This window comes from Onychomys torridus, chromosome 12 (assembly GCF_903995425.1).
Source record: "Onychomys torridus chromosome 12, mOncTor1.1, whole genome shotgun sequence".
In the NCBI taxonomy this organism is placed as follows: domain Eukaryota; kingdom Metazoa; phylum Chordata; class Mammalia; order Rodentia; family Cricetidae; genus Onychomys; species Onychomys torridus.
In genome coordinates this window covers 1469492-1494211 of record NC_050454.1, presented here as the reverse complement: position 1 = coordinate 1494211, position 24720 = coordinate 1469492, and the positions used below count along the sequence as shown (strand labels likewise).

The following is a 24720-nucleotide window of genomic DNA, read 5'->3' as shown; positions in this document are numbered from 1 at the left end:
CTCAGCTGCGCCTGCGCGCTTGCCTCCAGCGGCGACTACAAGTCCCGGCAGCCCCGGCAGCGTTCAAGCTGCTAAATCAGACCGCCCTAGGTTTAGCAAAACTACAACTACCGACCACCTTCGAGAGAGAGAGCCGACGCCGGCCTTAGTGCGTCTTGCTTGCGCTAACACGCTTCGTGGTACGCTCCACCCATTCCTTTGCTTCACTGAGTATCACGGGAGGTGTAGTCTCTGCAAGTCTTCCTGTTTCCAGATTGTTTCGGCAGGCTTCGAGAGATCAAAGCTGTTTGTCGAAACCAGTTGTAAATTTTGAAGTACATAAGTCTTTTATTGTCTCCAGATTATGAAGACTGGCTATCTTCACTTTACGAACACAACCTGGCATAAGCTGAATTGACTGCTTTTTTAACACCACGATTGATTCTCCCAGGGTATATGTTGTCTATTGCAGTCATGACTGAGCCTTTTCCCAGGGATAATTATCCAAAGACAAAGGGCGGGGAGGGAGACTAATTCTTGGCAAAACTAGTTACAGCTTTTATCAGCTAAACCTGTGACTGTGTGTGCTGGTGATGGACTACTTTAATTCCAGCGCTCAGGAGGCAGAGACAGTTAGTTCGAGGATACCCTGTCTGCCCTCCACCCCAATTTAGCTGGGCATGGAATTAAGAAATTCCATCTCTCATGATACCCAAACCGAGAGATGGGGCGGAGCCAATGCTGGACACAAACAGCCTGTCTGGTTCTCGCCAATGGAGAAAATTTGGTTCTTCTCTCTCAGCAGGCAGAGGCAGCCTGTTGCCTGAGCAGGCCCAAGACTGCTGTGGCCGAAAGGAAGGGGAAACTGGTTGCTAACCTTACTATTCCTAGCAACCTCCTTCCAAAAGGCAGGACATAGCAGGACGAAGACCTGACACTTCTCAAAGGGTCGTCACTTTAGGACATTATTCAGTGATCAAAGTCAGATACTTTTAACCCTTGAACCACCATCCAAGGCTTCATGTCTCTTTGCAAAAGCATTGCCTTCCCAATACCCTAAATGTTTGCCAGTTTAAACTAGTGATGATACTAATAATAATAGCTACCATTTATTGAGCACCTACTCTATTGTGTGCCAGGCACTGTGCTAGGCACTTTTCGTACAATATCTAATTTAAATCCTCACAACAACCCTGTGAGGTAGGTATTATTATCATCATTTTACATACAGGAGGACTGAGGCTCCAGAGAGGTTAAATAACTCTATTACACAACCAAAAATGGAGAGCTGGAATTCAAACCCAAACCAACCTGACGCCAAATCCCATGCTCTGTACATTAAGAAGGGGAGAGGAACAGCTGAACCTCAGAAAGAGTGTCAGAGTGGAAGGGTGTGATATGCTGACTAACACCATGTAGGAAGAAGGATTTTAAGAGCATAAATGTTTCTGGCTGGGGGGCCTATGTAGATTGTGATGGAGGTCACCAAGACAGGAATTCAAAAGGAATGATACTGGACTAGGGACCTATGGACATGCCTATGGAGATGTGCAGTGAGTAATAAAAAGAGATCTGAAGAGTGGAGGAAGTGGCCAGCATATCAACAGCAATTGAAAGGAGAATGGATGGCACTATTTTGGGAAAGAGAAGTGAGCAAAAGATGGGGCAGCGGAAACACAGGCATCCAATGCATGAGCACTGGGGAGGGGTCTCAAAAGAACAGGCCATGGCAGAGTCAGAGAGTACTGAAGACAGGTAAGACTGAGTCATGCTTCTAACATAGCCCTTTGTTCATTAAAATTCTAGGAAATACTTGTTAAATGAATGAATGTCAAAATATCCCCACCTCAGTTTGCCCCCAAACATGGGCTAAGGGCATCTTGATGGCAGGAGGCATTTTCTGGGGACTGAACCCCAGGGCACGCTAGGCAAGCACTCTACTACAGAGCTACATCCCCAGCTCTGATACCTTTGCCCTGAAAATGTGAGTCTGGGAAGTCAGTAGAGTTTATAGCAGAGTGTTAAAGAGAAAATTGTGGTTTAAGGTGGAAAACAACTTTAAAAATAACTGGAACTTTCTGGAAGCCCCAGTGGTCCTCTTGTGTAACTTCAGTTGGCCTGTGTTTCCTGACTCTGTTCTCAGGTGTCATGGTGAAGATGAAGACAGGGCAGGGTGTAAGGACACGGGGGCAGGAGGGCAGTAGAGAACGACCTGTCAGTTACCCAGAGAGCCCTCTGTGTTTGGCCTTTATCCAAGTACCAAGGTATTGGGGACATGTGTGGGAGGCTTTCGGGCAAGCGGGAAGGGGAGAGGGCAGTTAGGGACCAGCCCCACTATCTAGGAGATGACTTGGAGAAAGGTTCCAGCCCTGTGGGCAGGGACCAGCCCTGAGGCTTATGTAAACTTGCATAGGCACACTGTGTGTGTGTGTGTCTGTCTGTCTGTGTGAGTGGGTAGGGAGAAAACTTCTCTACTTCTCTCTGGAAAGAACAGTCTGTCATACTTGGGTGAAGCTGAGTCCTTCTCAGAAGTCTAGTAACTTTGCACTTGTGTGGGTGTGGGGGCTGGACATCCTGGGGAAGCCCTGAGGGGCTGCTGAAGCAGAGTTCCTGGTCTCCTTGGAGGCTGGGCCTCCCTTTCCTGGGGGCTCACAGAAAGTCAAAGAGCCCGAAATTCTTGGCTGCTCCAGGCCCAGGGAAATTTGAAGGAAGAAAAAGAAGAAAACAATTTCAGGCCCAGAAATCAGATGAGCCTGTTGGTTAGTAGGGTTAGATCTGAGAGAGCCAGCACACAAGACAGGCATAGATGAGGGTCCAGGCCCAGCAGAGATATTCCCCGCAAGCCATGAGTGGTCCTGGCACCTGAGGGGGGCTCTCTGGGCCGGCTCCAAGCAGGGACAGACAGCATGGGTGCCTACTAGAGGTGGTTCCAGCTGTAGGTGAAGGCCTGGAGTAGTGGGTAGGACAGTTAGGAAGGGGAAGGCCATTTTTTGGTGTCAGTATGGTGGGGTAAAGTCAAGATCTCTGCACACATGCTTGAGGAGGTGGGGAAGGGGGGTATTAGGGTGTGACACCACTGGGGTCAGCTCCTAAATGTAGAATGGAGCATCGGGAAGTGACTGGCAGTGCAGCGCCAGGGGCACGGAATTCTGGGAAGCCAGACCGGATGGAATGGGTGCTGGTTAGTGGGCAGAGGCACCAGCTGGGCCAGAGGCAGGTTAGGGGCTGTAGCATGGATGAGCAGAGACCCCCTCATCCTTGCTGCTACCAGCAAGCAGTAGCAGTTAGTTCCATTTATTTCCCTTTTAGGTACCAAAGTTTAAAAAAAAAAAAAAAAAAAAAAAGACCGACTGATGGAGAAAGGGATGCAGCCGGCTGGGAGTGGGGGTGGGGGGGGGGGGGGGGGGGGGCGGGGGCAGGAAAGGGTCCTGATCACATCACATCCACAAAGAACTCACTGGGGTTTCCCATGGCCATGCGGAAGGACTGTCTGCTGGCCGTCAGTTCCGGGGGCACCGAGGCCAGGTCACGGCCTGGAGGGGCTCCTGGGGGCCCCATGGCTGCAGGCGGCGGGGTCATCATAAGCATCGGGGGGCCGTAAAGAGGGGGCACTCCGGGCGGGCCGTAGCTCGGGTGTGTGTGGTGGCTGCGGTGGCTGCTGGTCAGCGAATGGTGGCTGCGCTCGCTGGCCGCCGGGCCTGAGCGCTCGCTGGGCGCCCGCTCCCGCGGCCCCCGCAGACTGCTGCGTGTAGTGTGATCCGATTCGCTGCCACTACCACCCGATTTGGAGTCCCCGGCTTTTGGGTCCTTCTCCTTGCGCCGGTCGCTGCCACTTCGGTTGGAACCGCTGCTTCGACTGCCTGTATGGAACAAACGGCCAGGATGGAGGCACAGAGGTAGCCTGGGTTCCCTGCAGATGCCCTGCAGCTGGTGTTCTGACTTACCTTCACTGTGCTGACTGCTGGCGCTGCCCCCGCCGTAGCTGTAGCCTAGTTCTGGGAAGCCCGGGTGTGGATTGTAGGGGTGCGGAGGTGGTGGGTACTGGTAAGGGAAAGCCATAGGCCAAGGGGCAGCCCCTGGGTGCGGCAAAGGAGCCAGTGTGTCCTGGTCAGAGGCTCCACTGGAGCCGTCATGGTCGTGAAGTGACAGGTTGGCCATATCTGTGGGAAGAGGACTCTGGTCTGTTTTGTGTCCCATGCCCACAATCAGGTCTGCAGCCAAAGATGGATGGCAGGCAACAATGCTAAGTTTATAGCCAGAATGGAAGGCCTGCAGATCTCCTTGGCCACTCCTCATAGCTCTACAGCCAATCCACCACATCTAATACCCAGTGCCTTCAAGGTTTCCCTAAGTACTGTTCAAGGCTGAGGCAAGAGATCTGATAATGAGTTCAAGCCCAACCTGGGCTACATGGCAAGTTGGAAGCCAGCCAAGGCTCCATTATTAGACAGTCTCAAAGAACTGAAAAATAAAATCTCCAAAATAAAACAAAAACAAAGCAAAAATAAAACAAACAAAAACAACCTGGCCCTCCCACCCACTCTCACCTTGTTAGCCATTTTCTCTTTTGTTGAGAAGGAAATAAGTCAGGGAGTGGAAGGCTTAAGTACTAGAAGCCTGTACGTATTGTCCTACGATTCATTAAGCACACTACAGATGGGGCTGGAGAGATAGATGGCTCAGTGGCTAAGAGCACTCGCTGCTCTTCCAGAGGACCCAGGTTCAATTCCCAGCACGCACATGGCAGCCCATAACTGTTGTAACTCCAGTTTGAGGGTACCCAGCACCCTCATATAGGCAAAACACCAATGCACATTAAAAAACAACAACAACAACAACAACAACAACAACAACAAAACCTGAAACAATACACACTACCCAGCAACTCACAAAGGTTTAACTGTCAATTCTCTAGGCAAGGAAACAAAAGTCCAGAGAGGTCAACTGAGCAGCCTGAGTTAACCTAGCTGCAGACAGAGCAGAGCAGAGAGTGGGCTTATACATTTACCTTCTCAGATTAATTAGGAGGGGCATGTTTGGGACAGCTAAGGTGAATGTTTCCCCCCTCAAGACAAATAATAATAATAATAATAATAATAATAATAATAATAATAATAATATATGGATGATGATTTATTAAAAGTCCAGAATGAGGCTGGAACAATAGCTCAGCAGTTAAAAGCACTTGCTGCTCTGACAGATCTGGGTTTGATTCCCAGCACACGTATGGTGGCTCACAACCATCTGTAACAACAGTTCCAGGAACCCAGCAACTTCTGGCCTTCCTGGGCACTGCATGCACATGGTGCACAGATATACATGCAGGCAAAGGACTCATAACACAAAATAAAAATAATTCTTAAAAAAAAAAAAAAAAAAAGTTCAGGGGCTGGAGAGATGGCTCAGAGGTTAAGAGCACTGACTGTCCTTCCAGAGGTCCTGAGTTCAATTCCCAGCAACTACATGGTAGCTCATAACCATCTACAAGGAGATCTGGTGCCCTCTTCTGGCCTGCAGGCCAAACACTCATTGTATACATAGTAAACAAAAACAAAACAAAACAAAGTTCAGAATGAGGTGGGTGTGATAGCACCCCCCTTTAATCCTAGCACTCAGGAGGCAGAGGTAGGCCGATCCCTGAGACTTCAAAACTATCTTGGGCTGGGCGGTGGTGGAGATGCCTTTAATCCTAGCACTTGGGAGGCAGAGGCAGGTGGATCTCTGTGAGTCTGAGGCCAGCCTGGGCTACAAATCGAGTTCCAGGACAGCCAGACTGTTACACAGAGAAACCCTGTCTCTAAAAACAAAACAAAAAAACCCCAAACAAACAAACAAACAAACAAACAACTAGCTTGGGCTACATAGTAAGTTCCAGGACAGCCAGAGCTATGTAGAAAGATCCTGTCTCAAAAGAAGAGGATGGGGCGTACACCTGTGCCACTCCAGCAGGACTGAGAGGTCAGCTAACCCACATGGAGGGTAAACTAGAAGAGCAAGAGGAGGGTGGAGTCCTAAATGAACACATGGTTTTGGGGGGCCTCCTTTGTAGAAGGCTCTTGCCCTGATCACATTTTCCTGGTGCTCTTGTGGAGAGTGGAGATGATGTAGGAAGGGCCAGGAAAAAACTCCCCACCCTGCTTGTAGCCAGAACTGATACTACTTCACCAACAACACTACTTCCTTTCCATTCTTGAAATTGTGCACTTCCTAAAGGTGAGCTGTCCTCACAAGAGCTAGAACTTCCTTGAAGGGGTATAAAGGGACACTAGGACTGATCACCTGCCTAGGACATCCTTTGCTCATGTGCATATGAGTTCTAAGAAAGCTATAATTGCTCTACAGAAGCCTTCTATACCATTAGATCTTCTTCCAAGAACCAAGGTGATCCAGCCAGCTCTGCAGGAAGAAGCCAGGGTATGGGACTCTGAAACTGCTATGGAGCCTGCCAGCCAAGCCACTAACTTGTCCAGAGGGGTGGCAGCATGCAGGCAATGAAGGGAAGCAGTGGCCTGTACTGGCTCAAATGCAGAGAGCTGTAGGGCGCTGTCCTGGGGACCATCAGTAAACTCCAGGGTGAGCACACAGTCCCTCTTTGAGCCTGTCACATTCCCAGCTCAGCAGACTTGTAGCCTCTTCAAAGGAAAAGGCTTTTCTGTCAGTACATCCTAAGCTGAGCCTTGGGGGGCTTAGGTGGAGGACCCAGTTGGGGCCAGGAAAGAAACATCTTTTGAGCAAAACTGCCATAGCTGTTTTGGAAGCTTTGTGTGTCACAAGAGATCTGAGACCCTGGGCTGGTGTCTGCTAACAATATCAATAATAACTAGTTTCTATGAGTCTACTAAACTATCAGTGGAAGATATACCCTATTTAAGATATTGGAATGTTTAATTCCCAGCAACCACATTGTGGCTCACAACCACCTGTAATGAGATCTGGTGCACTCTTCTGGCCTGCAGATGTACATACTGTATACATAATAAATAAATAAATCTTAAAAAAACAAAAAAAACCACAATTAAAAAAACCAAAAGAAACCAAAAAAACAAAAACGGCAGGCGGTGGTGGCACACGCCTTTAATCCCAGCACTCAGGAGGCAGAGGCATGTGGATCTCTGTGGGTTCGAGGCCAGCCTGGTCTCCAAAGAGAGTTCCAGGAAAGGCGCAAAGCTACATAGAGAAACCCTGTCTCAAAAAACAAACAAACAAACAAAAAAAGATAATGGAATGTGAAAATAAGAAGTGCACCTTATAATCAATTAAATATATGAACAGTAGGCAACTTTTACGGAGCACTTCTTGTGGGCTGCACACTGTTCTAAGTGGTTTACATACATTATATGATGTTCGAGACAGCCCTGTGGCCTGGGTTCTACTCTTCCTTCCTTCCACCTCTGACTTAGGAGCTGAAGCACCTACTGATGTTCACAGTAAGGGCAGAGCTAACATTTGAACCCAGAACTGCCAGTCCAAAGCCCATCTCAACTCTGTAAGAGCTGCTGAGGGCCAGGAGCCCCACCCTCTACCAAGGGATGGCGTTCTGTGGTATTGGCCACTCTAGTCCCAGAAGCATTCTGAGTTAGTCATTGGGTGCCAGCCAGCACCACAGGTGTGAAGGAAAGCTCTTTTGGGTAGAGGTGGCTGCCAGCACTGGGGCTGGGACTTAGCTGCTGGTGTGAACAGCAATGTCTGTTTGAGGTCACCATCGAGAGGCAACCGAGAAGGAAGGGTCTCCATAGGGAATTCGGCTTAATTATGCTCAGTGGCTTTGCACCCTCTCAGAATCAAATTTAAACTCCTTAGTGCAGTTTGTAAAGTCCTCTGCAACCTGACTGACAATTTCTCCAGCTTTACTCCAGGGTACGGTTCACCCCCAGGCTCTTGGAAAGACAGGACTCCCTGGCCCATCCATATCCTGACCCAGTAGTACCTGTTGGTTCATGGACAAGGGCAGGCACTCTGTTTGGTCTTGCTGCGACAATGTCTGAGGAGCATCATGTATCTTGAGCAGCCCAGAACAGTGGGGACTAGAACCAAACGATCCGGATCCAAGTCTAACTCCTTTGTTTCAAATTGTGGGATCTGGGGTAGACTACTTTACACCAATAAATCTATTTCCTCATTTGACTGAGTGGGAGAGCTGGGATGCTGCTCTCCTAACTCCACGGTTCCTCTTTGCCTCACTACCCTGCCTCTCCCCCAGGCCTAGATGACTTCCACCTCTCCATCCACAGTGACATGGCGGCCATCGTAAAAGCCATGGCCTCCCCTGAATCACCCCCACCCCACTGAGAGGTAAGACTGAGTGGGATGTAGGTTGACACTTTAGAAACCACTGGTACCATGCCAATCACAAAACAGGCACTTGGAGAATGCCAGGCTCAACACAGAGATGGAAGAACAAGGGAGAGGTTAGACTGGGCTGCTTAGATCATAGGGCTCAAGCTCTGAACCAGCCCCCAGCTCTGTGGAGCCGACCTAGGTTTCCTGGAGTCAGCTATCATATCACATCCTTACTCTCCCTCCCATTCAGAAGACAAGAAGGAGGAGGTGGAGATTCTGGGTATGGTGGTGGTGTGCACTTATAATCTAATACTCAGGAGGCTGAGGCAGGAGGGTTTCTGCAATTTCAAAGTCAAGCTGGCTACACAGCAGGTATTAGCCAATATAATCTACATAGCGAGGCCCTGTCTCTAAAAAAAAGAAGGAAAAGGTGGTGGGGAGGCACGTACTGCCACAGAGGTCACCAAAGATGTAGTAGCACTGCTCAGAGAACGTGATCTTGTTGACGGTATGGCGGATGAAACCCGCTTTCAGCAGGTTGCTGGCGTACTTGCGGGCCTCCCGCCGGTCCGTGAATCCTTCCACATTGTGGTACAGCCAGTCCACCACATCTGAGCCTGGGGATAAGGTGCCAGTTGATTTGGGTGCCTCTGGCAATTAACAGCTCAGAGGAGTTGCCCACGGGAACTGTTGGGCCTCCCACCCCTGTCCTGCTCCACGATTCCCCACCCTGTCCCGTCCTTCTTCCAGCTGTAAGGTTCTCTCACCAATGAAAGCGTTGGGAATGGTAATCTTGAGCCACATGCGGTCTCGAACCTCCAAGCCTGATTCAGGGGAGGCCATGGCTTTTACGATGGCCGCCATGTCACTGTGGATGGAGAGGTGGAAGTCATCTAGGCCTGGGGGAGAGGTAGGGTAGTGAGGCAAAGAGGAACCGTGGAGTTAGGAAGAGCAGCATCCCAGCTCTCCCACTCAATGACAAGCCCAGTGTTGACTTCTCGGACAGTTTCCCCTTCTGTAAAAATGAGTATTTTAATGTACACCCAAGAGAACACATGAAAGAGTAATTCAATGATTTCATGAAGGTACTTAGCACAGTGTAGATGTACATGTTATGACAATAAAAATGAGTGTTTCCTTCATACCACACAGTAATAACGCTCTACTTAGAGCCTCTTACTAAACACCACAAGAACCCGGTGAAGTATATGCTGGAGTCCAATGGGGAAACTGAGGCTCTGTGGGTGCTCACTGTATGTGAGGAAGCAAGTATATGCAGTGCAGCTCTAAGTGCCTGTTGGGGAAGGGCTGCGGTGTGAGGCACCTGGGATGAGCAGAGCCCCCCAAAGGCCCTCCACGGTGCACAATCGGGTCATCGGGCCTCCCAGCTGGCCTTGTCTGCTGGCCCAGGGCACAGGCTTGAATACTCACGTTCTGTGTCGGGAATGGAGCTGGTGATGGAGGAACTGGTGGAGGTGATAGTACTCAAGGAGGGGCTCATGCCATAGGCAGGGAAGGTGCCTGTCATGGCTGCAGTGTGAGAGACCCAGGCTGCGGGGTCAATGGGCCGGATAGGCTCACCTGCAGGGAAGACGAGGAGTCACAGGTTGCCCACCCCACCCACTCTGGTGCTCAGCATGTAAGCTGAAGACATGAGGGTCAGAGTCGACATACAGCAACACCAACTTTAGGGCTGAATCCCTTGTCTACTTACTCCGGGGTAAGGTGAAGCACCCACGTGGACTGGGGTCCCAGCACTTGGCTACAGTCAGAGTGATGGGCCTGAAAACAATGTAATGGCAGGATGTATGAAGGCCAGACCAAGCCTGCTCCCAGAAATGCCCTTCCCATCTCCCCAGAGCCCCACTCCACTCGTACCCTGGTTTGTGGACGATCTCTCGAAGTACCCGGACTGCGTCATCATTACTCATGTTCTCAAAGTTGATCTCGTTTACCTGAGAAAGAGGGTTAGGACTGAGATAAGAAGTAGGCTCAGGAGATGGAGGGGACTGGTGGAGGGCCTTCCCCCAGACAGCAGGGACGTCTCACTCTCCACCACCCCGGGAGGCAATGATACCTGTAACAGCATGTCTCCTGGTTCTATGCGTCCATCGGCTGCCACAGCCCCGCCTTTCATGATGGAGCCAATGTAGATGCCTCCATCCCCTCGCTCGTTGCTTTGGCCCACGATGGAGATGCCCAAGAAGTTATACTTTTCTGCAGGGAATAATTTAACACTTTGAGAAGGGCAGGGCTCCTACCCATTAGTACAAGGAAGAGAAGGGCAGGGCCCCTATCCGTTAGTACAGGGTAGAGAGGGGCCAGAACTGGTTATTAGTACAGAGTAGAAAGGGGCAGGGCTCCTTATCAGCACAGGGTAGAGAACGGCTATAGGGTTCCTACCCATTAGTACAGGGCAGAGAGAGAGGCCATGTAAATATTACTGTACAGTATGCACATAAACATGTTTTTGATTTTTCTACTGGTTATGAGGCAGGGATTCCAGACTTACTTTTTTTTTTTTTTTTTTTAAGCTGAGGATCGAACCCAGGGCCTTGCTAGACAAGCGCTCTACCACTGAGCTAAATCCCCATTTTTTTTTTTTTTAAAGATTTATTTATTTATTATGTATGCACTGTTCTGCCTGCCAGAAGAGGGCACCAGATCTCATTACAGATGGTTGTGAGCCACTATGTGGTTGCTGGGAATTGAACTCAGGACCGTCGGAAGAACAGTCAGTGCTCTTAACCGCTGAGCCATCTCTCCAGCCCTCCAGACTTACTTTTACAAATCAGCAAGACGTAAGTGCCCTTCCTAAGCCAGTAGGTGTCAGGAGTGAAACTGGGACTCAAGGTAAACTCTTTCTGTGATATTTAACTGCCTTTAAACTTTATTAGATTTCATCCATTTGTTTTGTTGTGGAGGGCACTCTTTCGTGTCTGTGTGTGTGCAGGTCAGAGGAGAACCGTGGGAGTCAGCTTTCTCCTTCTCCCATGTGGGTTCTGGGACCACTGAAGTCCTGTCACTAGGCTCAGTGGCAGGCCACCTGCTGCGGCACAGGCACCAGCTGTCTTCTAAAGAGTCAGAAGTCAGAGGTAAGGATGCAAGGGCAAGATGAGCAGGGCCAGGGCTCTCAGAGATCACCTCCCACAGGAAACCTCCCAGGGTGCCACGTTCTGCTCCCACAGCTCCGAGTTTATCTGTTATAGCCCTGACAATGAAATACTGAAACGATTATATTACTTATCAGTGTTATTCATAAAAGAACTTGGGAATAGGGAACATATGTTTTCTTCCTGTGTTGGATATGGGACCTAGGGCCTTGTACTCTGTCACTGAGATCCCACCCCAAGTCCCAGAAAATGTATGTTGTATTTCCCAGAAACCCCTGATGCCTTCCCAGCCAAGGCGCTTGAACCTGTTCACCCGACTCACCCATGTTGAGAGTAACAGTGATGATATTGAGTGACATGGTGGAGTCCGTGATGCTGCTGAAGGACGAAGACTGGAAGAGAGTGGCTGTGAGCAGCAGGCAGGGGTGGGTGTTCCCGCCTGGCTCTTCCTCAGCCCACCACCCTTGCCCACTGAGATTCCCAACACCGAGCCAAACAGAAGGGCTCGGAGGAAGAGGGCTGTGGTCCTGCGTGGGAGGGACTCATGATCTGCCCTGCGCGTCCCGACCACCGAGTCGCCCATACCCGCTCAATCCGGGAGACCTTCTGCTTCCGCCGCCGCCGCTTGTGTCTCCTCATTAGGCGCGAGGCGCTGCTCTGTTCTGTGGAGCTGCTGAACCTGTGGGGCCCAAAGTCGTTCCCCACCAGGCTGGCCCATCCTGGCCCGGTAAGAGGCACTCCACAGCCCTGGTTCCAACGCAATGCCCACACCCCTCCCAGAGGTGAAGCATCAGAGGATTCAGGCCTCCTCATGAGTCACTTGCCGCCCCCCCACACCCCCTGCAGCCCCCACTCCCATCCCAGTACCTATGAAAGTCAAGCCCCACCTGCTGGTGGAGTCATCTTCATCTGAGTCAAAGAAGCTGGTAGTCTCCAGCTCACTGCTCATGAGGGTGGATGAACTGTCATAGCCTCCCGGCTCCCGCCGCCGCTCCCCCTTGGCAGTTCCATTGAGCCGGGCTGCTGCAAGAGGCAGGCAGCTGGGTCCATGCAAGGCCCAATGTAGGGAAGAAGGGCTATGAGGCGGGCAGGCCAGGGGCTGAGCCGGGCATATCCATAACTCCGGGAATAGGGTGAAAAGGAGGGAGCTGGCTGAAAGCTGCTGGGGGAGGGGCTGGAAGTGGGGAATACACACCGTGCTCTGGGCCATCCCTCCGTCGGGGCCGCTCTCTTTGGGCAGACACCAAGGAGTCGGTCTCCGTGTCATTGTCCAGGTTCTCCTGGCTACCTCCACTAGCATGAGGGCTAAAAGGTAGAGAGAACTTGGTGGAGAAGAGAGCAGGCTGGGGGCTCCCTTATCCAGCCCTGGGGTGAGCCGAGGTGCGCCTTTTCCGTGGGCCATTCCCACCTTCAAGTCCCACTTACTGAAAGGACGGGGGTCGAGAGTCCCCAATGCCTCCCGTGCGTTCCATTGAAGGTGGAAGCTCTGATGGGTTGTCCGCACAGAAGGGAGCTGGCTCTGGGTGCGAGCCCTCAGCAGATACCAGCTGCCAACAAGAAAATAAGTAGTCACAGGGGTGCCAGGGAAAAGCAAGCTGTGGCTTCAGCAGGACATGGAGGGCAGGAGAGGGTGAGACAGAGAAGACGTCAGGCCCACGCCAGGGCAGTTGCCAGGTGCATGAGGGAGAGGGCTGGCGGCCCGGGTTACTGTAGCAGAGTTGGGGCACAGCACAAGTGACAGGGGAGGCAGCTGGCAGCAGGTGTCTGGATGGACAGAGGAGACCTCTGAATCAACACCGTGTTCCCCTTTCTCCCCTTCCCCCCTTCCACTATTCTCTCACATTTCATTAAAGGCTGAAGACTCTAGATTTAAAAAATCATTAGAAAACTAAACGGGGGCATCAAATCACTGGCTGAAGTCTTAGCTAAGCTGCTCCTCCCTCTGGCCACCACAGGGATACAGCCAGAGGCGGACGGCCTTACCCAGGACACCACTCGGCCATTGAAGCAGGGTAGCTTGGCATTGTCATCCGAGATCTCTTCCTTCACCACTCTGCAGGGAAAGGAGGATGTCAGAAAGGACTTTCTGATGTAGGGTTGAGGGTCCTCATAACCTGAGATGTCCTTTACCCTAGGTGTGAGGTCAAACCATCAACACAAGACTGTTCAGCTGTGAGGAGGGACTAGGGACATATCCTTAGCATCTCCACAGAGCAGGACAGAGAGGAAGGAGCTGTGGGGGAGAATCAGAAGTCAGGAACACACACTATGCTCTGGGCCACCCCTCTGGCAGGGCCATATCTGGGCCAACTGCCTTGCTAGAGCATGGCTCAGCCACTGGGTGACTGCAAATTATAATGGCCCCACGCCACACTTCAGCACCCCTAAGGCACATGCTCTGTTCCCAGCGTGACTGTCCTTACCCTCTGACCTTCACATTGGGAAAAGGCAGCACAATTCTTACTATTCTTCACTTCTCAACTAGGAAGCCCGACTTCATTCTGAGAGCTGTGGGCAAGAAGTTTAAGGAACTAGGAAGGAGGAGAGAAGGCATTCACAAGCATCCATGTGGTACATATCTGTAATCCCAGTCAGCACTTGGGAAGCTGAGGCAGGAGGATTATGAGGTAAGCCTGGGCAATATAATGAGATTTTATCAGGAATAAACAATAAGGAAGAAAGGAGGCTGACGACGTAGCTCAGATGGCAGAGTGCTTGCCTAGCATTCACAACACCATTTGACCCAACACCACATACTGGGTGCCTGTAATCCAGCACTAGAGAGGTGAAGACCAGAGCAGCAGCTTTAAGGTCACCTTAGCTTCAGAGTGAGTTTGAGGCCAGCCTGGGATACACGAGGACCCCCACCCACCCTGCCCCTGAAGAAGGAAGAGAATGATCAGTGACAATTGGTTTTATTTACTGAGCATGCGTCATGTGCCCAGCATCATGCTAAGCATCATGCTGTAGCATCATGTCATTCCCACAATGATGCTATAAGGGGAGAAAAGTGGGAAACTAAGCTTAGGTTCAAAAATCCACCTAAACACACCACTAACAAGTGGAAAGGGGTGTCTGAATCCTAGTCTGCGCGACTCTCCATTTTTATCTAGTACGTCTTCTACTACTATAGTCAGAACACATAATTTTACCAAAAAAAAAAAAAAAAAAAAAAAAGCTGGGCAGTGGTGGCACACACCTTTAATTCCAGCACTCAGGAGGCAGAGGCAGATGGCTCTCTGAGTTCAAGTCCAGCCTGGTCTACAAGAGAGTTCAAAGACAGCCAGGGATACAGAGAGAAACCCTGCCTCAAAAAAAAAAATATGCATATACATACATATATAAAATATATAATTTGTACTCCAGCCTCCTTAGGTAGACAACATAATTCTCATTTCATGAATAAAGAAACTGACATTTAGTAACTTATTCATGGTTGTTATAGTTGGAATCGAACCCCAGGCTGTTCTGACTTCAATTTTCTTTTCACTCTATTTTTTCCCCATTTGATGACGATGTAATCATGGGTCTATGAGGGATGAGGGGAAGTAAGTAATGTGGGGCATGAAGGACCATAGAAAGTGGTCCTGGCATGCAGTCTGGCCTTGGGAAAAGTTAGATACCGACTATGGTTTGGGGCCAGAGATGGGCCTGGAAACTCTGTGGACCATCACATTTTCACTCACCCGAGGAGCACAAGTAGACCATGGCTTAGCGGAGGACACATGCTCAGAGTTCTGGGAATGCAGCAAGGGAGGACGAGTCAAGCTCAGTCCCCCTCACTCTTACAGTGGTTTCCTTGGGACACTCACATTCTTGAACTTATAATGAAGCTCCCGAGCCAAGGCTATCGTCTCCCTTCCATCTGGCTCCCTACCATCTCTAACCCCACAGCAACCCTAAGAAAGAGGCCCAGACCTCTCAGCCAGCCTGGCCACTGGGTTCCAAGCTTGTAGCCCTGCATGATAACCTGGGCTCAAGAGGAAAAGAGGGTTCCCGTGACCCACTGTGTCCTTGCGGCAGTAAGGTGCAGCTGAGTCCCCCCACCACTCCATCTTCCAGATGTTTCTTCTCTTTCTGGGGGTCACCAACAGGGCCTACAAGCCTCTGCTGACTCGAGATGTCCAGTTGGACTTCAGCAGCTTTGGAGGAAGCTTAGACTGCACCCTTGGCGGGAGGGCTGGGTAGTCGGGGCTCCACATCAGATTAGAGTCAGATAAACAAAACTGGGCTCAAATCCCTATCCTGCCACTTAGTTCTCCCAGCCTAGAGATGTCTTTTTAACTTAGCCACGCCTTTGTCTCATCCCGGTAAAAGAGACTCTTAGAATAGAATAAAAACTAGTTACTGGCTCTCTCTAGTTTGAGTAAGATCTACACCCTCTCATTAAATGTAAATCCCCCTTTCTTTTCCAGATTTTTATTACTTTTTAGTGTGTGTGTGTGTGTGTGTGTGTGTGTGTGTACAGGTGTATGGAGGTCAGAGACAATCTGTGGAAGTTGGATTTTTCCTTCCACCATGTGGGTCCTGGGGCTAGAGCCCGGGTCATCAGGCTTCACCAAGGCAAGGGCCTTTACTGGTTCTCCCAAGTAATTTAGGAGAGCTAAGTCTACCCCGAGCTTGACAAATATTTTTGGAGAGCAGATGGGAGATGGGATTCCGAAGGCCTCACATTCTAACCTCCGAGGCTGAGGTGAGGCAGGCTTCCTCCTCCCCGCCTGCTTTCTCTCTTCTCAACAGGGGTCCCTGGCCTGGGCTGGCTGGAGCGCCCTGTTAGTTTCTTAGTTTGCCAGGGCTTCTATCTTTTTGAAGAGGAAAATCCATAAAACGGTCATTTACATAGCAGTCCTCACTGTCATGTCTCTCCTCCCTCTCTGACACACACACACACACACACACACACACACACACACACACCCCTACAGTGGTGTGATCAAGACGTGAGATTTTGGAGTGAGACCCCCATACCAGCCAATCTCTGATAGAGAGAGAGAGAGAGAGAGAGAGAGAGAGAGAGAGAGAGAGGAACCAATCAATTAATCACATCCACTTCATTCTTAGCATGTTCTCAACCCTGCTATAACAGCCAACTGATATTTTGCAAAGGGGGCTTCATGGACCACAGATGGGTACAGGATGGCTTCAGGTTGTACATGATAAACGTTGCTCAGTTCAATAGTTTAATATTTATTTGTGACATAGTGTAGAAATAAATGGAAACAAATAATCAGGCCTGTAGTTGATAGTATTTTTTGGAGTGGGGGGTTTCGAGACAAGGTTTCTCTGTGTAGCTTTGCACCTTTCCTGGAACTCACTCTGTAGCCCAGGCTGGCCTCGAAATCACAGAGATCCGCCTGCCTCTGCCTCCTGAGTGCCGGGATTAAAGGCGTGCAACCACCACTGCCTGGCTGATATAGTATTATTAGTTTAGTCAGCTAAGAAAAAAAAGAGTGGACAGAGGTTGATTTCAAGAAAACATTCTGTGAGCGGTGAGCAGATGCAAGGGGAGGCCTTTTATAATTGTACTGAGGCCTGCTTGCACAACAACCTTGGGAAGGCAGGAAGCAGCCCACGGTGGTCTGCTCGAGAGGCAGAGGCAAGTGGGGGTGGAGATACAAGACTATTCTAATCTCTCAAGGCATCTGGCCCAGCATACCCTGAAATATTATCCCAGTTCCTTCAGGCCCTGCTTCCCTTATTTCGCTCAAGTCAGGTTGAGACACTCACCCCCTCTCCCCAGCTCTTCTGGATAGATCTTGAAAAGATCTTCCAACCAGGTATGCCTAACTCTAGACTAAAGACAGACAATCATCACCACACTGGAGTACTCATCCTGGGGCAAGAACGGAATCAGGATTAGTCAGATCTATTCTATTCTACACTATTTCAAGAGCTCATCAAATGCGGAGTTCCTGGGCAGAGGATGACAAGTAAGCCAGGCAGGAGACAGAAGGTGCTTGCCTCCTGGGGCTTGGAGGGCGGGCCTTGGGAGAGAAGCCAGATTAATGAACGCTGGGGAGAAGAATGTCTCCCCTCACCCAGGTCTGGGGCCTCAGCTGCAAGTACAGCGCAGGCCTCAGGCAAGTGCATCAGAGGAACCTTCAGGCCTGGAGGGTCCAGAGGAGAGTGTGTGTGTGTGTGTGTGTGTGTGTGTGTGTGTGTGTGTGTGTCCAGAAGAGGGTGTGTGTGTCTGTGTGTGTGTGTGTGTGTGTGTGTGTCCTCTCAGGCCAGCTGCTACAGAACCCTCAGGCTCCAACATTCCAACCTCCCTTAAAGGGGCAGTCCCCGCTTCCAAACTGCAGCTGGGTAGGGAGGGGAAGACAAGGGAACACCAACAGGCCCTCCCAGGCCTTCCCATCCAAGCTCTGAAGCCTATGCAACACCTCCTTTGGGATCACCATCTGGCGAGAAAAGGCCCCAGCACCTGGTCAGTGAAGACTCCTCCTCCGGGTCAGGCAACACCCCATCAGCCCAGGGGAGAGGGAGACCGCTCAGTAAACATCAGGTCCAGCATCTAGCCTGGCAGAACACCCCCCAACTCCTTCTCCAGTTCAAAGTCCCACCGGCTGCGGCCTTAGATACAGCACACTCCAAATAAGGCTCTGACTCGCCGAGCTCAGAGGATGGAGAAGGCAGGCTGGGTGTCAGTAAACCCCAACTCTATGCTTAAAAGGTGGCACCTGGAAGGAGGGCTGAGGACTCCTGACTTTGGATTGGAGTGGAAGGGATGTACGTCTGTGGGGGCCGCGGATCCGTGAATGGTAGGAACTAGGGGGACAAGGCCTCCAAGAGGTGATCGGGAGTCCCTCAAAGTCAAGAGGATCCCAAGTGACCGAGCCGCTCCCTTGCTGCAAGCGGGGCTAGAAACCAGTGCAGCGAGGGAAGTCCGAACTGGCCGCGTTGGCCCCTAGCAGCGGAGCGGCGGGGGCTCCCCGGGGGCGGGGCGGGGGCCATCCTCACCCAAAATCGTCATCCATAGACTTGAAGAAGAACTTATAGCTGGGCCGCTGCAGAACGCCCTTAAAGTCCGCCAAGGTGACGCGCTCGGCGGGCAGGGGCAGCTTCACCAGGTACGGCGTCTCCTGCCCGTCCAGGTGGTAGATGATCTTGGTCTCGCCCATGGCTCCGGCCTCGGCCCCGCGGCGCGCGGCCTGCTCGGGCGGCGGGGCCGGGCCTCTCCCGCGGCGCTCTGCGCTCGGCGCGGCCCGCTGCTCAGCCCCGCTCAGCCGCCGGCCGGGGCGCCAGCTCCCTTGTTCTCCGGCCGCTCCCGGGTCCCAGCGCCGCCCGCCGCCGCTTCCGCTCCCCACTCCCCGGCGCTCGGCTGGCGACCGCGACTCTTCCGGTGGCCTCGGCCCTCCCGGCTCTGGGCTGAGCCCGGCGCGGCCCCGCCCCGCCCCGACGCCGAGCCGCGCTGGCTGCTCTCTGCCGACTGCCCGCCCACCCGCCGGGCGGCGCTCCGGGTTCAGGCGGCTGGAGGTGAAGTCTCAACCGGGTGGGCCAAGGGGACGGTTTGCTGGCTCCTGTGCAACCCGAGAGGGGTGGGACGCAGGTGCCACCTTCCGCGGAAGAGGATGGATTTGAAGACCCAACTGGATCCCCGGAGGAGGGTGGTTTCGGCGTGGAGCTTTGGGTTCTGCTGACAACACAGTTGCTGTCATAGGACGATACTAAACTAAGCTCCTTGAGGGCTGAGCAAGTTCGAGTTCTTATCCTTATAACCTCAGCGCCTATGCGCAAGTAGTTTGAGAAGTGGATTGGGCAGGTGTGGAGGTGCACGCCTTGCATCTCAGCACTCAGGAGAGATGCAGGCCGATCTCTGAGTTCGAGGCCAGCCTGGTCTACAGGACAGCCAAGGCTACACAAAGAAACCCTGTCTCGAACCCCCCCCCCCCCAAAAAAAAAAAAAGATAAAAGAAAAGAAAGAATGCAAGCATTCAGGCTTGGTGGCACACGCCTTTAGTCCCTGCACTCAGGCAGAGGCAGGGGCAGGTAGATCTCTTGAATTCCAGGACAGCCAGGGCTAAACAGAGAAACCGTCTTGACCCCCCACCCTCATATGCGAAAATAAAATGTGTGTGTGAGAGGGGGGGGGGGAGCGAGGGAGAGAATGTATATGATTGGGACAGTAGGTGTCAAAACCAAAACTGGGAATAGCCAGTCTGTGGTTCAGCTTCTCTGTTGTAACAATGTATACCAGCGGTGGCTTCAAAACTCCCGGATTCATGTGCTATTATGGCTGCATTTCAGGACCTATTTCAGTCACCTGAGATGTCACGACCTCCTCTGCTCAAAAACCTTCATATTACCCAACAGGCCTTTCACCCTCAACATGTTACACAAGGTTCTTCATAATCTAACATCAATCTTCCTCTATAGTCTTTCTCATTACATCATAACCAAATTTTTTATTACAGGCAAAAGAACATAATCAGTAGCAGTTACATAACTTCATATCCTTCATTTAATCTTTTTCTCCAAGTAATGTGTATGCATAACTAAACAGTATTAAAACTTGTTTTCAAGGTTTATTGTTGTGGAATATTACTTTAGGCAAAGATGTGTCCCATTCGTTTCTGTTGCATTTAATGATGTAAAGATGTGTTACTAAAGACATGTTACATTTGTTTCTGTTACACTTGTTTAAGGATGTAAAGATGTGTTACATTTGTTTATGCTGCACTTATTTACAATGTAAAAATGTGTTGCTCTGCCTGCTTAAGGCACCTGATTCATCTAATAAAAGGCTGAATGGCCAGGCAGTAGAGATAAGCCGGGCTGGCCAGCAGAGAGAATAAGGGAAGAGAGGAGAGAACCAGTGAAAAAGAAAGGGAGATACCCAGGGGCAGCCAGGCAGCAGCCAGCCAGCCAGATGCGTAAGGGTAAACAGAATGAAAGGTAAAAAGCCCCGAGGGAAAATATAAATCAAGAGAAACAGGTTAAATTAAGTTATAAGAGCTAATGGGACAAGTATAAGATAAGGCTGAGCATTCATAACTAAAAATAAGTTTCCGTGTCTTGATTTGGGCGCTGGCAGTCCAAAAAAGCCTACAATATATTTATTTAAATTTTCAAGACAGGGTTTCTCTGTGTAGCCCTGGCTGTCCTGGAAGTCATTCTGTAGACCAGGCTGGCCTCGAACTCACAGAGATCTGCCTGCCTCTGCCTTCTGAGTGCTGGGATTAAAGGCGTGCACCACCACCTGGTCTATTTCTTGATTTACACATTCTAGATATTGCCTACTGATGTTCCACCTTTTACTTTCTTAAAGTACTGAAATCAGCCCCTACCCCTTTTAGGGTCTTGTGAATGTAGCGAGATTCTACCACTAAGGCCCAGATTGTTTGAGCTGCATAGCTAATCTATGATTGAGGGTTGGTGCAGTGGTTCAGTGTGAAGGCCACACCTGACAACCTGAGTTTGATTCCCAGGGTCCAGGTGGAGGAAGAACTAACTCCTGCAAGGCTGACTTCTGCAGGTGCACTGGCATGTGTGTGCTCGCCAACACCTCCATACAAGCAAAATAATTAAAAAAAAATGAGTTGAAAATAATTTCCCTTCAGAATTCTGAAGGCATTTGTTTTCTAGTTCCATCAATAAGGGGTTGGCTTGATATCACTTAAAGTTTGGCTTCTTTCTAGAAGCCTTTGGGCATTTTTGTAATCCTTGGGACTCTGTGTTGCCCGGATGGTTTTAATTCCTGTGCTCAAATCATCCTCGTGTCTCAGTGTCTGATAAACTGGATTAGAGGTATGTAACAGCTTTGCTTAGTGGGGCTCTTTCCTCATTCACAGTGCCAGGCATTTGGAGTATCTAGAAATGCAACAATGTCTTGAATGGGTACTGTCCTAACCTTTCTTCCTCTCTGCCATTCTCATTAGATGTTGGACCTTCTGGACTGACTCTTCCTATCCTTTTTGCCTCTACTATTTTTGACAATTTCATCTTATTATAAGAGTTCCTATTATTAGAACCCTTCTAGTCACTTATTTATCCAATATATCAGGTTCAGTAATCAGATATACTGGTATTTACATACGTCTAGAGAGGATAAAAACAAGTGTAGCAAGGTTTGGGGAGCATGAAATCAAGCTGACCTCTCCGGCTGAGCATGCAACGAAGCGCCCCCATCCTGTGCAGTCTTCCAGTCACTGAAGGCTGTCACTATCATTACCGCAGTGGCCCAAGTATGTCCGGGCCAGACAACTCTGAGTCAGTTCTCGCCTGCCATTGAGTCCTGGGCACTGAACTTTCCCCTGACCTCAGGTCAGCAGGCTTGGGTGCATGTGCTTTTACCTGCTCAGTCATCTTGGCAGCCCTCAGAAGTTCTAAGAACTCTATTCCCTGCAATCCTCCCCCTTTGGGACATTTTTCTTGGTGGGCACAGCAGTTCCCCCTCTTGAGTTTTCAGAATCCTGATTATAGCTTGCTGCCCTCACACTTCTCAGAGTACCCTACTTTACCGGAGCTCCTTCATGTGTTTGGTTTCTTCTTCTCATGCTGGAGGACTCTTCAATGTTTGAGCCTTGGCTTTTAATGCATGTAAGGCACTAAAATGCAGGTTGGGAGCTCTGTGCACAAGGGCTACTACTAATAACTAAGTCTCACTGCAGGGTGGTAAAGTGGGGGGAAGTTGTTCTTCGGGAGGGTCAACGGAAGGAAAGTGTCAACATTCAAAGGCCACATTTTCTCCCCTGTAGTTGTTTCAGACTTGGGGTTCTAGTAAATGTGTGGATGCAGTGTTCCAGCACTCACATAGTTTTCCTTAATTCTTCAGTCAACTTAGTAACCCATCCCAACCATATTTCTGACTGAGTCGAGGGCTCTGACATCTTGAAATCTCATGGGACTTTCATCATGCTGGGAACCCACAGGCTCTGTAAGTCTGAAAACTTGTGACAATTTCTGAGGCACAGTGTCACACAGCCTGGACTGAGCTCAAACTGGCTGTATGACTGATAACCATGAGCTCCTGATCTCCGTCTTCACGTCCCAAGTGCTCCATTACCATAGTGAAACTCACTAGTAAACTCTATACACAGATCTTGGGATTACAGTCATGCTCTGTGCCTGGTTTCTCATGGCTTTCTTGAGCATATTTCTTTGGTGATTTCCTCCCTACCATCGTTCACAGACGTAACTGTACATTTTCTTGTAGAGAGGCGGCTAGTCACCTGGCTAGATCTGTAAGTGGCAATGGTGTGTGCAGGGCCTTCTTTGTAAGTGGATCTCTGTGCAAGTTCCTCTCTCCACAGCTTTACTTTCCTCTAAGGCTCTAGACCAGTGGTTCTCAAACTGTGGGTTGAGACCCATTTTTTGGGGGGGTCACCCAAGACCACCACAAAACATAGATATTTACATTACAATTTGTAGCAGTAGCAAAATTATAGCTATGAAGTAGCAATGAACATGATTTTAAAGCTGGGGGTTACCACATGAGCAACTGTATTAAAGGATCAAGGCAAAAGAAGGTTGAGGACCACTGTGCTAGACCTTGTACTGGCTTGTTAATAACACTACCCCAGTAAGAAGAACCATCTAGTCTAAGTCACCTTTTACTATTCTATTAATTTTTTTTTCTTTCTTTCTTTTTTTCTTTTTTTTTTTTTTGGTTTTTTGAGACAGGGTTTCTCTGTGTAACTCACTTTGTAGACCAGGCCGGCCTCAAACTCACAGAGATCCACCTGCCTCTGCCTCCCAAGTGCTGGGATTAAACACATGAGCCACCACTGCCCAGCAACACTGATTCATGTGAGTGTTTTGCTACACGTGTGTCTGTGTATCATGTGTATCCTAGAGCTGGAGTTATGCTCAGTGGGCGCTGGGAATCGAACCTGGGTCCTCTGTAAGAATAAGTGCTCTTAGCTGTTGATCCACTCTCTAGCCCTTGCTGTTCCATTTTCAATGTTTCACAGGTTGCCACACCATTCATCACCCCTCCTGTTCTTACAGTCACGTGCCTTCCTACCATCCCTTCACAGACTTGGGAGATCTCTGCTTTGGACATGCTCTAACCTTCCTTCTTCCCTTCCTAAGCTGACTTAGCATCACAGTTTGGTGAAGCCTTCTCTATTACCATAACTATAAGGATCCCTGCCTAAAGCTCTGTCATTTCTGATCTGCGCACTATCTGGAACAGATCAAGATGTCTTACAGCTTAATTGTCCCATAGGTCAGGCCATCATCTCTGTATACGCTCCAGGTATTAGATCTTGGACCTGGCCAGGGTCTCCCATAGCCCAGGCTAGCCTGGAACTCCTGAACTGCTTGCTTTCACTTTCCAAGTGCTGACAAGTGTTGCTACCACACCAAGATTTTTTTGTTTTTCCTTTTCAAAAAATGCCTCTGCACCAAGTAGAGTTTAGTAGCCCCTTCTTTAGCTTATCTTTTTTCCACTCAAGTGAAACAAAGGCACCTCTTTCGTATATGATGTCAGGTGTATGTAGGGTGACATTTACTACAGGTTAGTGTCACGAAAAACTTAATGACCCACTCTATATGAAGGCAACAAAGACCTCACAAAAGGAGAGTGTTGAGGTCATGGGAGCTGCATAGCAGTGACAAGCTCCAGTTCTAAGGTCAGAGGCAAACTCTGCCTCTGTAGTGATTGATTAGTTCCATGGCCTCTCTGAGCTGCAAGCATCATCAGAAAATGACAAGAACTACTTCACAAGGTTGATGGCAAAGGTCAAATGAAATAACACATGACTATTTAGCAGAATTCCTGCCACATGTTAAACTCAGCCTAAGAGAAAGCACACTTCACAGGAATGTCTATGTTCTTAGCATGTGCATCCCTGGCTTGTGGGTACATTTGCTTCTGGGACAGTTTCTACTTCACTAAAGCAGACAGAGTTCTGAACTGTAAGGTCAAAGTCCTTAGCTATGCCCTGAAAGATTCATAACATCTTAGGTGGGTTTCTTTACTTCCCCACTGCCCTCAGGGTTTCTCTGTGTAGCCCCAGCTGGCCCTGAACTCACAGAGCTCCACCTGCCTCTGCCTCCAGGGTGCTAGGATTAAAGGCGTGTGCTCACATCCAGGGGATTGATTTCCTTATCTGTTAAGATGAATGTGGCCCAGTATCTCTGACAGAACCAGTACTGGATCAACTGGAAAAGGCTAGAGTGGCAGATGGCTTCATGTATGCTTGGCACCATCATGCTGGGGTAGAGGGTGTTTAGAACAGGAAAGGCTTTGGAAACAGGCTCTGGCGCACCACTCCACGACCACAGACTGGTCTCTGGAGCTTGGGAAGGCAGTTCAGCCATTCACTTCCCATGTGCCAGGGGAACGGAATCAATCAGGTAGCACAGCACCACCTTGTGGCCACCACAAGCCTTCCCTCCAGGT

General features: G+C 50.0%; 1 protein-coding gene across 2 annotated transcripts; it reads right to left on the bottom strand.

Moving 5' to 3' along the window:
* Nucleotides 1-1066: 1066 nt before the first annotated feature.
* Nucleotides 1067-18662, bottom strand: Dvl3 (dishevelled segment polarity protein 3). Of its 2 annotated transcripts, none has more exons than XM_036203629.1 (16): nucleotides 18333-18662; nucleotides 13356-13425; nucleotides 12798-12919; nucleotides 12568-12677; nucleotides 12260-12395; nucleotides 11958-12051; nucleotides 11695-11764; nucleotides 10337-10476; nucleotides 10138-10214; nucleotides 9974-10041; nucleotides 9691-9840; nucleotides 9027-9158; nucleotides 8709-8876; nucleotides 3924-4139; nucleotides 3438-3839; nucleotides 1067-2660 (listed from the first exon to the last, which is right to left on the bottom strand). In XM_036203629.1, exons 1-16 carry the CDS (start codon nucleotides 18491-18493, stop codon nucleotides 2629-2631), a joined length of 2148 nt encoding a protein of 715 aa, XP_036059522.1. In that variant the 5' UTR covers nucleotides 18494-18662; the 3' UTR covers nucleotides 1067-2628. The 2 variants fall into 2 exon arrangements, with proteins under 2 accessions (XP_036059522.1, XP_036059523.1); XM_036203630.1 differs by having other exon boundaries at nucleotides 12260-12392.
* Nucleotides 18663-24720: the final 6058 nt, after the last annotated feature.

Excerpts from the sequence above, each read along its gene's own strand:
- Dvl3 (XM_036203629.1), bottom strand. The coding sequence starts at position 18,493 with ATGGGCGAGACCAAGATCATCTACCACCTGGACGGGCAGGAGACGCCG. Across the intron at positions 12,920-13,355 it reads ATGGCCGAGTGGTGTCCTGG|CTGGTATCTGCTGAGGGCTC; the intron begins GTAAGGCCGTCC and ends TCTTGTTGGCAG. Across the intron at positions 3,840-3,923 it reads CAGCAGTCAGCACAGTGAAG|GCAGTCGAAGCAGCGGTTCC; the intron begins GTAAGTCAGAAC and ends TGTTCCATACAG.